This window comes from Amphiura filiformis, chromosome 13, assembly GCF_039555335.1.
Source record: "Amphiura filiformis chromosome 13, Afil_fr2py, whole genome shotgun sequence".
Taxonomy (NCBI): Eukaryota; Metazoa; Echinodermata; class Ophiuroidea; order Amphilepidida; family Amphiuridae; genus Amphiura; species Amphiura filiformis.
Genome location: NC_092640.1, coordinates 30,666,729 through 30,679,317, shown reverse-complemented (window position 1 = coordinate 30,679,317; position 12,589 = coordinate 30,666,729). Strand labels below are relative to the sequence as shown.

General features: G+C 36.7%; 1 protein-coding gene across 1 annotated transcript; it reads right to left on the bottom strand.

The window, feature by feature from the left end:
* Nucleotides 1-1,029: 1,029 nt before the first annotated feature.
* Nucleotides 1,030-12,114, bottom strand: LOC140168232 (uncharacterized). The gene is made up of 6 exons (XM_072191567.1): nt 11,979-12,114; nt 8,681-8,809; nt 7,748-7,788; nt 6,997-7,187; nt 4,379-4,542; nt 1,030-1,758 (listed from the first exon to the last, which is right to left on the bottom strand). Exons 2-6 carry the CDS (start codon nt 8,775-8,777, stop codon nt 1,637-1,639), a joined length of 615 nt encoding a protein of 204 aa, XP_072047668.1. The 5' UTR covers nt 8,778-8,809; nt 11,979-12,114; the 3' UTR covers nt 1,030-1,636.
* Between the last annotated feature and the right edge of the window lie 475 nt (nt 12,115-12,589).

Sequence of the window (12,589 nt, the reverse complement as noted above, 5' to 3'; positions counted from 1 at the left end):
AGCGACCCTTATTAAAGGGTAACTTGATTTATTTTTGTTCCCTCAGATCACATTGAGTACTTAAATATTTTGAAAAAAAAAACCCAATTAATTTTGAAAACAAAAAACAGCAACTGATATTTCAATAACTTAAATAGACTCCCAAAACCCAAAACGAATACTCCCAAAACGCAAAACGGATACTTCCATCTTGGGTTCCAATCTCTTCGGCAGAAACTCATTTTGAGATTAAAAAACACGTAACTGTTTTTATAAAAATTTTAGTTTTAACCAGAACCTCTCATGGCAGTATTGCCTTCATTCGAGGTTCTGGTTAAAACTATGGTCCCTCGCTGAGATCAATAGTACTATTGATCTTACCTCGGCCCATAGTTATAACCAGAACCTCTCATGGCAGTATATATTTGTATGCACACAACACAGGGGCACTCACAGTAGACAGTTGAACCCTACTGGTAGCGCTGTGTTGTAGATATTCGAATTGAACTAGTTAGCATCATATATGAAAAAGTATAAAAGCTATGATTTTAGTACTTTCTCTATGTTTCAATTACTTATTCTTTTCAACATATCTGAATTTTCAACCCGGTACAAGCTTTAATACCGCGGTAGCATACATTTTTATGAGAAAGAAATATACCATCTATAACCAAACTCACGTGTTATTCCAATGCACATTTTGCTTCACCGGACCGCCCTGGCTTGGTCATATTTGCAAGAGGCGTGTCACGAAACCGTAATATGTACAAATTTAGTACTTTCTGTCAATCAAGTATGGTTTATTCTCCACATGCCAATCTTTAAATCATTAGCACAGTCCTTATAATAACGGTGGACCGCCTTGATGAGTAAATGACAGCAAACCAGTGAAAATACCCCCAAAACTCAGTCAGTGGAGCTCCGACCGTACATGTCAATAGCGTCATTATCAATTGGATTAGTCGACCGTAGCGGACATTTCGATCGCTCATTGGATTAATATTATCACGTGCTAATAAATTTGCATTGGACAATCGATTACTATAATGGTTTAGTACTGCATATCTCAGTTTAATCTTCACTAAGCGGGTTTATGGCTGGAAAGGTCACAGTGAATTTGCCGTGGACATAAGTGCACTATGAGGCGCGTCTTGTACGTACGTGCTTGCGGTTAAATTGGATTGGTAAACAAGTATGATTGACAGTGTGTGTTAGGGACTAAGTCCCCGTTCAAAGTCCTGTTAAAAATGTAATGTGCATAGTCGATTTTTAACTCGGGCTTTCGCGATTATTAAACTGGTAGATTCTAAAATTAGAACTGTTCAGCATTGAAGTGCCATTATAATATTAGCATTCAACAAGCCTACGTATATACTTTACTGTTACTGTCACTAATATAATTATATAAACTTTTTCATAACCATTTACTAGTATTTTGAAGTAATAAAATAATATCAGTATAATACCGAGTTCAACTGAATGCGTTCATAATGATTAAATAACATATTTTTATTTATCAAAAATCGCATAGTCTATTAAAAGAACAGAACACGAAGGTGATTTTATTGAATGTGACCCAAAATATAGAAATTTCTTTATTATATTTATCGCCCGTACAGTTCCGGACGGTGCCACCCGCATCCGGATATCAGGACAGCTACTTGTTGCCGGGACAAGACGGAGTAGTCCAATCAAAGTTATCTTCCCATTCGTCAGCAATGCAGTCTGCAAACGCTACATCACACTCACACAGGGCACTTGCACAGCCACCTTGGCCAGCTGATAGAAATGAGAAGAGATTTAGGTGTAGTGATTCACCTTTTCGGTAAATCCCATAACCCTTTGCGAGTACACCTGAGAACTCGTCATTTGACGTCACGCCGACTAGCAATGCGCACCAACGATGTTCCATAAACGATGTGCGCATCGGCGCAGATCGGTGTGACGTCAAATGACGAGTTCTCAGGTGTACTCGCAAAGGGTTATGGGATTTACCGAAAAGGTGAATTGATAATTGGATAGAAAGAGGACGTATAGACAAATCCAACGAGCCAAGTCATGGTCAGGATGTCTCTAGAGATAATTTGTTGGAAAGTATTAAAGACCCCCCCAAATGTAAATATATGCCTATAAGTTTATAATTGTTAGCATTTTCTCAGAGAAGTGATGATAGGGCCTATTGATCATTTTTATTTAGTTTTTTTCTGTATTTTCGGTGGTTTCCTGAAGCCCGATAAGCACTACAAGCAGGTTGCACTCATCACCTGTGTATGTCTGCAATCATAGATTAAATACAATACCGCTTTTTTCAAAGATACTTATCGTATAGGTGCGAGTGATCAGAATGATATGGTTCAATGCATAGATACCGCGTGTAATCACGAAATGCCCTTTTAAAATTAAGCTGAGCTAATCTGAATTAGATTGCAATTTCTTAATCCAGTAGATTGAAATTTAAATCCATTTAGGGCCTATAGATTGAACTTTTAATCTTCATTTGGAATTTGGATTAGTGTCCATTTTATTCCAAGGTAAATCCATGCTAAGATTTCAAAGTCAATCTTATGGATTTGAATTTTAATCTATAAGATTAAAAATGGTAATCTATTTTACACTAGTTCAATTTTGATCTATTAGATTAAGGGGTGGGGTATGAACGTTTGGACAGTATTTATTGTGGGACATTGGAGCACATCAGACATATCGAATTGCATTCTAAATACGAAGAATGTCCTTCTGATATCAAATAATTTTGATTTTTTGAAATTCGCAATGTAATACACATTTTATGGCAAATGATTAAAAATTGATATTTTTGATATTTAACAGTACTCGAAGTAAACTTTATAAATGTGATGATTTATACTTAAAGTGTATGTAGTTGGGATGAAAAGCCGACGATCAATTGAAAGATTTGACCTTTCGTATTGAAGGTATACATTTTTTCCCCAAAACACAAAAAATAGGTCTTTTGGGGAAAATCCATATCTTCAATATGAAAGGTCAAAATTTTCAATTGATCGTCGGCTTTTTCCTCCCAGCTACATACACTTTAAGAATATGTCATTAGATTTATAAAATTTACTTCGAGGACTGTTATAATATCAAAAAATGTGAAAAATATCATATTTGAATAATTTGTCATAAAATTTGTATTATATCGTGAATTTCAAAAAAGGAAAATTATTTGATATCAGAAAGACATTCTTGGTATTCAGAATGCAATTCGATATGTCTGATGTGCTCTCATGTCCCACAAAAAATACTGTCGAAACGCTCAAAACGCTCATTCCAGATCCCTTAAGAGTTTTTAATCTCAACTTGGATGTGTCCCTCATATCAATCTAATCTAATAGATTAACTTTTTAACTTAGGAATTCCAGCTCCCTTCTTGGTTGAGCACTTTACTGTGGATGATTTACCTTACTTGGATTTATTTAACCATGATGGAAGTAAGAGACATGGAAGCTGGTCAAATACTACATCAAAGTAGTATCATACTTGCCGCGATACTGAACAAAAGAAGTACAGGTGGAAGGGGAACAATTGAGTCAACGCATGGTCAACGTGTACCATGTCTAAAATCAAAGTTCCCGGTTAAAAATCAATAGCAGTACGAAGTCGTGTACTAAGTCCTTACAATGGGCTGTGTTATATTACCGCAGTACATGACTAGTTTTATGAACACAAACAGATTTGATAAAATCCCTACGTAATGATCATAATGCTATCAGTTTAATTTATACAATTTTATTAAAGGTATGTAATTATGTAAAAACCTACCGATTAAATGTATATATATGCTAGACTCTCAGATAGCAGTTTTAAAATAGAAAATGAAATGAAATACAATTTATTTTACGCAAAATGTAAAAATAATACCCGACCCTGGAACATTCTGGTCAACAGCAATTTCGGGCAGCCCCGGGCACACAAATAGATGCGGGATTAATTTTATAATGCAACGCATGTGCCAAGTGCGCATATCAAATTGTACGGCTAATTAGCGGTTTAGAAGTAAATGCATGATTTCCAATATTTTCAAATTTAAGAAAATCTGTAAGTATAGGGTTGAACTCGATATTTTGATTGGATTTCTGTAATTATGGATTACAAATCTAACATCCCTGTCACATTTTTCCGAATATAAACAACATACTTGATACATAATCAAGAAAAAACACGATTTTTGCTCTTAATAATAAACCTGTAAAAAAACGAACTGGCAATAAAGGCGGCAAGTATGATCCACATCAAAGACACACTGACTACATTGTTATCACAATAGCTTGATACGGACCCTCTATAGAATGTTACGTAAATAATTCAATAGGTGTTGGATCGACCAGCTTCCATGTCTCTTACTTCCATGATTTAACTTAGGAATTATAATACTTACAATCACAGACACATGTTTGTTGTGATGAGCTCCAACTGAATTCATAACTGTGGTAATTGCCCGTGCATGGCACAGTGAACACGGTGAAAAACAAGTTGTAATCGTATTCCAAGTCAGTGTTGCCTGCAGCATTGTTCCAGCAAATGTCGTGCTCTAAGCAGCATCTATCAATCAAAGTCGACAAATTATTTCGTCATTAAATTTAATAGAGGTTATCCACTTCACTCATGCGTGACTTCTAACAAAAGACGCTGATTCCCGTAGTATTCCTCATTCAAAGGAATTCAATACACGACCTCGGAGTTACCTGCATGACTTTGGCGGGCTATTTTGAAACAGTCTTGGTTACACATGCAGGTACTTCTTTTGAAAGTCCTAAACAAGGTATAGCAGTCGCTGATAGGATATGCAGCTCACAGAACACGGATAACCTCTATTATGATATCACGCTGTGTTTTCTATAGATCATTCCTATAATTGGCACTTTCCTGTCAACGATGGGGTGAACATTGATATCACATGATTATAAAAAACGAAAGTGAGGACAAGAAGGATAAACAAACGTCAAATACACGATTCCACACGTGTTCGGAAATGTGAGTATTTTTTTCGTACTTTCTAGATATATTAAAGTATACGCTGGCGAAGTTATGTAATAAACCTTTATTTGCTAAAACCAACCGCAACGTGACCGCCTTACGGGAATCTACGATTGACCAATTTACAATGGATTTAACCCTCTAGAGGGCATGCTAACTTATTTGCGACTAGTGTAACATGGGTTGCCGTTCCCGTATCACGTAAATCATTCGCAATAGAGACATTGCGATTTCCAAACGTAGACATCGGACGTACGTTGATCTATTCAAAACCACTCTCCTGTATCGAAGCGAGGTCACGTATTTAGCTATTTATGAAGATATTCCACGTGCGAAATCGACGTAGATATATCGTTGAAAATTCACAAAATGTGTCCATTTCACAATATATTAAAGACAGTCAAAGATAATGAACATATGAAGGAAAGTCTAATTATTATTATGATCCTTTTTGTTTGTAACAAATCATTATAATAAAGGTACAGCGATGTGTTAAAAATTGACTAAATTTAAACGCAATATTCACACGCAGAGATTGCCCATTGAAATGTGTGTGATACTTTGCGTTAAAAAATTACATTGCGATTTCCATTTTGGATTCCAACGGAGAATAAAAACGCAGATGCTACGTTGAAATATGCTGATTTTACCTCATGTCTAAGTCCATGCAACGCGCCCAATTTTCAGGACGAATAAGTCTCATTTTGAAAGTAAAGTCATGATGTATGTATGTAGTGATCTTTAATCTACCAAAATATGTTTTGGGCATACTGCAGTTACTGTCCGTTTTCCTACACACAATACACAGTGCTCTCACCATTGATGCGAGACCTTTACAAATAGTGTATGAAGAAGTATATTGCATTTGCCTAGTTAACATCACTGTGTGAAAAATAACCGGCCAATATTTAAACTATTCTCCAAACTTCTAGCAAATATAATTCTCTAACATGACCTACAATTACAGCTAGGTTAGATGTTCAGAAGGGGTCGCACTTTCGTAGAATATGAGTGAGGGCAAAGCATAGCTAGCTTATAGCTAGCCAACTCCCCGTGTTAATTGAATGGAGATTTGACCGAAAATATTGAGCTATATTGGTAACGGACCGCTCCGTTCTGAAGGATGCCACAAAAAAAAAAAACCGTACAAGCTACATTTAAACTATTCTGTGAAATTCTAGAAAATATAGTTTTGTAACATGTCCTAAATTTTTAGCTAATTTAGGTGTTTGGAGAGGGTCGCACTTTTGTGTTTTAGGAAGGATATGTAAACGACAGATAACACCAAAAATATGAAGAAATTATTTCCAAACCGTGTTAAGTCAACAATCATTCTGTTGCTCATTTTCAAGAATGCTGGTTAACAAAAAGCAGGGCATTGTCTCATTTCGTGAACAAAGGTGCACATACCATTGTTTCCTTCCGTTTCCTTTATAATCGGTTACCCAACTGAAGCTATAATACCAGCTTTATTGCGATATCGCACATTGAAAACCGACACATGTGCACAACCAGAGAAGATCCGATTTAATCAGTTGAGCTGTTTCAATGAGTGTTATCTTGGTTTAATAGCTTTTAATGGGGTTTAAGTCCTGCAAAGGTCGAGATGAATTCTACTGTAGACATGACTGCATCATGGGCAACTATAATATTTTGGGAGCACAAAAAACAATTAGATTTAATCAGCATGTAGGTCAAAATGTTAATCAAAATCAAAAGCGGTCTGTTTGAATTTAGGCTGAGTCTCAGATCACTGTTATTTTTCAATCACTGTGCCCTCTATCGACTTAGGTTAGAAGCTGTTAGATATTGAGCAAATATTATAGTCTTTATTCTGACTTTCTTGTTTCCATCGTGACGAATGAGCACAATCCAGTCTGGAACCGAGACTAGCCATATTCAACACCGTATTAACATGATTAACGTACGCGAAAACGTACGCGAAAACGTACGTACCACGTGCTGCGTTTGAAAAATCGCAATATCTCTAATATCTCTTTTACTAAGCTTCTAACTTACTCGTCAATTTTATCCACTGTGTCATAACCATCCGAAACGGACGCACCTCCAAGAAAGCTGGATCCACAGTAACAACCGTAACCCGGCAAGTAATAGCTCCGGACCAAGAAATCCCAGTAGCCCCACCTGCAATATAAAAGTTCCGCTCCCGAGGCAGTTGAACGCTTGGAACGGATATTACCTTTCAAATTCTGGAATAAAGAGCAAGATTAAATGGAAATTATTTTAGGGTGTGTTTTTTTTTCAGGCGGGTTGGAGTATGCCCTATCGGGTTGCACTCAAATATTGAGACAAATAAAGCTGACACAGGACACACAAAAGAAGAATGGTATGGATTCTAAAGGAGATCCCAAAGATTGATATAAAGGGGTATCATTTCAGCCCCATGTGCATTCAAGAGGAAAACGCGCAAAACCTTTGTTTTGATATAGGCCCATTATTGACCTTAAATCAAGACCTTATACGCTCATTGGCTTCCTAAACGGGAGCGATTCCTTACATATCAATTGTTTTAAACCTAAACAATGCAATTATCGAATCAAATAAATTTTCTGCCAAATTTGTCTCAGAATTTCATGATTTTATGCAAAAAAATAAAATAATAATAATAATTTTAAAAAAATAATAATTTGCCGTTTCAGCTGACATGGACGCGCTAAGAAAAACAAACGCGGCGCGTGGGCTTTGTGACATAACAATTTTTTAAACCTTATAACATTGATAAAGTTCGGTTTGGTCATGACTGACTCACCTGAATTTCTTTCTCGCCCAAGCCTGCGATTTTCGCGTTTCCTGTTTAAAAAAACAAGTAATTATGGAAAGATTAGTAGGCCTATCAGTTGACAAAGAACCCATCAAAAAAACCCAAATGCACAGGCCTAGGCCAACATATCACCAACATCATCAAACAACATCGCACGAGCACCGCATCACAAGCACGCTCTCACAACTCTACCTACCCACCCACCCATTGATGACACTTAAACATAATGTAATGCCAAGAAAATTGTTTGTTTGCCATTTCATGTCATTAGCGGTACCCCTCTGCCTTCCCCCTCCCTCCTCTTTGCGGCATCCATCAAGAATAGGAAGGCATCGGTCGATTTGCTGATTGGCATTGCCCGCTTCCGCCACCTCATTTTTTGAACAGAGGTGTCAGTTTCCGGAAATGGCTTCAGAAACTGATTTTTGTCCGGAAATTGGAAAAAAATGGATACAAATTCAATGCATTTTAAAATAATTAATATAGTAGACCCCATGGCATGAACACAAATGATCACTTTGCATATAAAAAACACAAACATTTTTTTTAAAGTCAACCATGAATGATCCAGGTCCAGTGACATTTAAAAAAAATTAAAAAAAACATAAACAAAATATTTAAAAAAAAAATTGAAACAAACGCTTTTCGGTCGGTCGGGAAAGGGCAAATAAACATTTTTTTTAAAGCCAAGTTAAGTTTTTTCCATTAAAAAAATTCTGGGGCCAATGCTGACTTGGTCTGATTGGATCAGATCGTTTCACAGATTAAACCGAGTAGGCCTACTGCAATGTGAGTTCCTGTAGCATGTGTAGTGTATATAGTATAATTTATGTTCTTTAATTCATTTTGCGATATATTTCATTAACTTTGGGTATATGGCCAAGCTCTCCCTTTTAAAGGAATTTTATTAAGTCTGATTACCCCTCAGTGTTGCCTCCATGTCTATGTCTCCTCCCAAACAGTGATCCCAAACCACCAGCATAGCAACACACGTGACAAAGACGCTCTGTCGAACCATTTTAGTTCCTCACTCCCGCTTTTGTCGTCAATCTGCAGAACAAGAAAATGTTAAGAAACATAATTCTTCTTTCATATCTTACCGGTATGTTATTATTTTGAAATATTATAAGCTAGATGTATTATGTGTAGTCAGAGTAAATGCAGACATTCTCAACGTTACTCCTGTTGGTTTGCAACCAAATCAACCCTAAACCCTAACCCTAAACTCCGTAAACGAGGATTGGACTCAAGTCTAGCAAGTTGAACCCTATTCGGTAATTGTTACCCGAAATGGGTGTTCATTTACAGAAATAGGAAACTTTAAAACAAGTCTGATATTAACAATGGGCTTTTGAAGTTGAAATCCATACACCCTTTAATGGAAGATTATGACCTTAATCTCGCACGGCAGGGGGGGGTATTTTTGGACACCCTGTAGTCAATTGGGTTTATGTTCAACCCCAACAAGTACACCACATTTCGCCATACTGCAAGAGTTTCTAGAATGCTGTTAAAATAAGAAAATTTTAATGCTAATTTATTGCACATTCTAGGGAAAGCGTGGTTGCCTTTTTGAAATAACCGAGTGAGAGGGTTTCCAAGAAAATATTTTTCCTGTCAAAACTGAAGCATCCTCTGTATAAAAGAAAATATGAATATTAACTGCACATCATATATAACGATTCGTGATACCCAATTGTGGCACATTTGATGTCGTTTATGAGGCAGAGAATTTTATTTCAAATTTATATAGGCCTACGCCAAAATATTTTTTAATTGAGCAAGAATAAGGATAGAAAAAACGTTGAAAATTCTATGTAAAAATTACATTAGACCCCGCCAAAGATTACTGTTTCGTTTTTATGGTAATCTAATCTTTTATTTCCTGAAAAAACATTTGGGGTCTAATGTGGATTTTTTATATAATTGATCAAAACATCGAACGTGTATACAAGAAAAATGGTAGGTTCCTCTATAGTATTTTACTGACCATGGTACACACGAGCACGTGTCAAAATCGATATAATGTATATTGTCCATATAGACGCCCATTTATCATGTTTATTGTCGGATTTCTGCACGCAGTTAACAACAATTGAGCGCTATTAATACACATTAATGTTTTTAAACAAATAAAATTCCAAAATATGGTACGTTTTCTGCTTTTGCTTGTCACTGGGCGCTAGGCTCATAGAGTATCCAAAGCGGTGCGCCGTGAGTTCGAACCCCGCCTCTGCCAAACTTTAAAAGAAGTAAAATTAAAATTTTACTTTTTTAAATTTCATATTGGGGAAATGTGACTGGGAGAATTTATGTATGGCGTGGAGTGGTGTGCCCAACAAGCAAGTCTACTCTCACTTCCCTGGGTGAAAGTGATTTATATATATAAAAGGAAGAAATAAGAAGAAGAAGGCAGAAGCCTTGAATCAAGGCTGACAGACCAGATATCTACAGAAAATACAATGGCTATAGACGAATCCAGCGAGGCAAGTCATGGTCAGGATTTGGTCGGCCATTACTGGGTCCCCGCAGCACCAAACTGGTGTTGTGACTGCCCAATTGTGTTGATTAAAGCCGCTTAAAATTCGACGGGAACATTCTTTTGTGCTGTAAACTGTCACCAATCTTTTGTCTACGTGTAATACGGCTGATAGAATGCAGTTTAAAATACCCTCCAAGGCCGCATCATTTCACATTTTAGGTGAGATGGAGCCGACGGGGACCCAGCTATGGCTGCCATTGAGATGAAGGAATGCGTGAAATTGGATTCGTCTATAGAACACATAGCACAGCAAGCTGATTGAATTTCATATTGCTAATATTCAAAGCCGGGATTCAAAGGAATGATTTATTACCGTATGGCTTGTAGGCTTTTAAAATAATACAAGGAAGTTACCATGGGTACCGCAAAACGGTGTAAATAGGGACAGGAGGTGCATAAGTAAGAACAAAAGTTTGAAAGATTTTTTCAGTTAATCTGCTGAAACATCTCCCATCAAACATTATGTTTTGATTCTCAAACTTGATGTTTATTAAGTTTTAAAAATTTACCTCCAGAACGCTTCAAACTTTTGTCCGTATTCATGGTATTCATTTGTCCTCATTTCGCGGTCATGGTTTTAGGAACAACAGCACGAAATCTAAACATATTTTTGTCGTACTGATCCAATGATCCGTACGATATACCAGACGTTCATTATACACTGTCAGAATACTAAATAAGTAATTCAGTAATTTACCCAATATTGAGTAAAAAAAACACCTTACCTAACCCATGAGGGTTCATATGGTACCTAGCAGTTAGGTTAAATTATTATTTCACACAACTTGGGTAAAATTTTACTCAAGTTGGGGAAAATTACCATTTTACACAACCGCTGGGTAGGCCTACCATATGAACAACCCTCATGGGTTGGATAAGGTTTTTTGACTCAATATTGGGTAAAGTTTTACCCAACCATTGGGTAACACGATGTTGGGAAAAAATTACCCAATGTTGGGTAAAAACCTTACTCAACTGGTTTTTTACCCAGTGTTCTAACAGTGTATACCGGTATTCAATTTTGTACAAATGAATATATATGCATGGAATGCTTCAGATTTGATAGGAATTTTCAACATATACTTCGATAATATATAGGCCTGGGCCTAATGACACCAATAATAAAAAAAAAAATTATTCATGTTATTCAGAAGGCCAGCTAGTCAGTATTTTTTTCTGACTAGGCCTATAGCGGGTTTTCTGGCTAGCGGGCTGTATCCGTTACCCAGAAGATCAGCTACTCAGAATGACTATTCAGAATTCTGACTAGTGGGCTGTTTTTATCATTTGAAAGAACTGAGTTAGCCCTAACCCCAACCCTGAGAACTGGGTTTTCTGAGTGGCGGGTTGTCTGAATAGAGGGTGTGATTCTAATATTTTCTGAGTAGCGGACCTTCTAATTCATGTTTTTTTTTTTTTTATTAGCGGGTGTTCTTCTGGTTAGCGGGTCATCTTAAATGAAAATTCAGAATTCTGAATAGCGGACCTTCTGGGTGACGGGTTTTCTGAATAGTGGGCCTACTGAGTAACGGGTCTTCTGAGTGACGGTTGCCCCCCCCGAACATGTATAGTGTATACAATACAAAATATTGATACAGAATGCATGATTATAGCAAACGTAATTTTCAATTATGTCCAAACAAACGATGATAAAATGAGATATTTAATATCGCTTACCCAAATGAGATGATACGTGCGTCTGTACCCAAATAAGTTGATAAACGCTCTTGACTGTTTACATGTCCTCCTCAGTCCAACTAAATTATAATGCAGATTTACACCAGCAGTTTCAAAGAGTACATGTCACATAGGCCAAAAGTTGGCACAATAATGACGGGGGAATTTGTTCAGTCACAAAAATTTCATTTTCATTATCATTGCCTTAATAAAAAAAAAAAAGCGAAACAATTGTGTTTGCGCCTTCATGTAGGGCCATGGTACAAACAGAATATTTGCAATTCTTGGAAGCAATGACGTCACAATTAGTATAAAATATTTTTCTCTGCTCACTAATAACAAAATGATGAATCAAATAGGCTATAATTAACTGGATGGCTTTGTTGAAGGGTCAGTCAGCATTGGTTGAAGAACCATCACCAATGTCAGGCTGAAGAACTTAGCACATAGACAACAAGACTAAAGAAGAGTGCAAAACTTCTTGCACACAGTGCAGAGAAGAGTAAAGTCGCGAGAATTGGAACCAACAAGGAATTGGATGTAGGCCTATCAATTGATACCGAGAAACTAGATACTGTTACTCATTTAAATTACCTTGGAGCTACCATCAC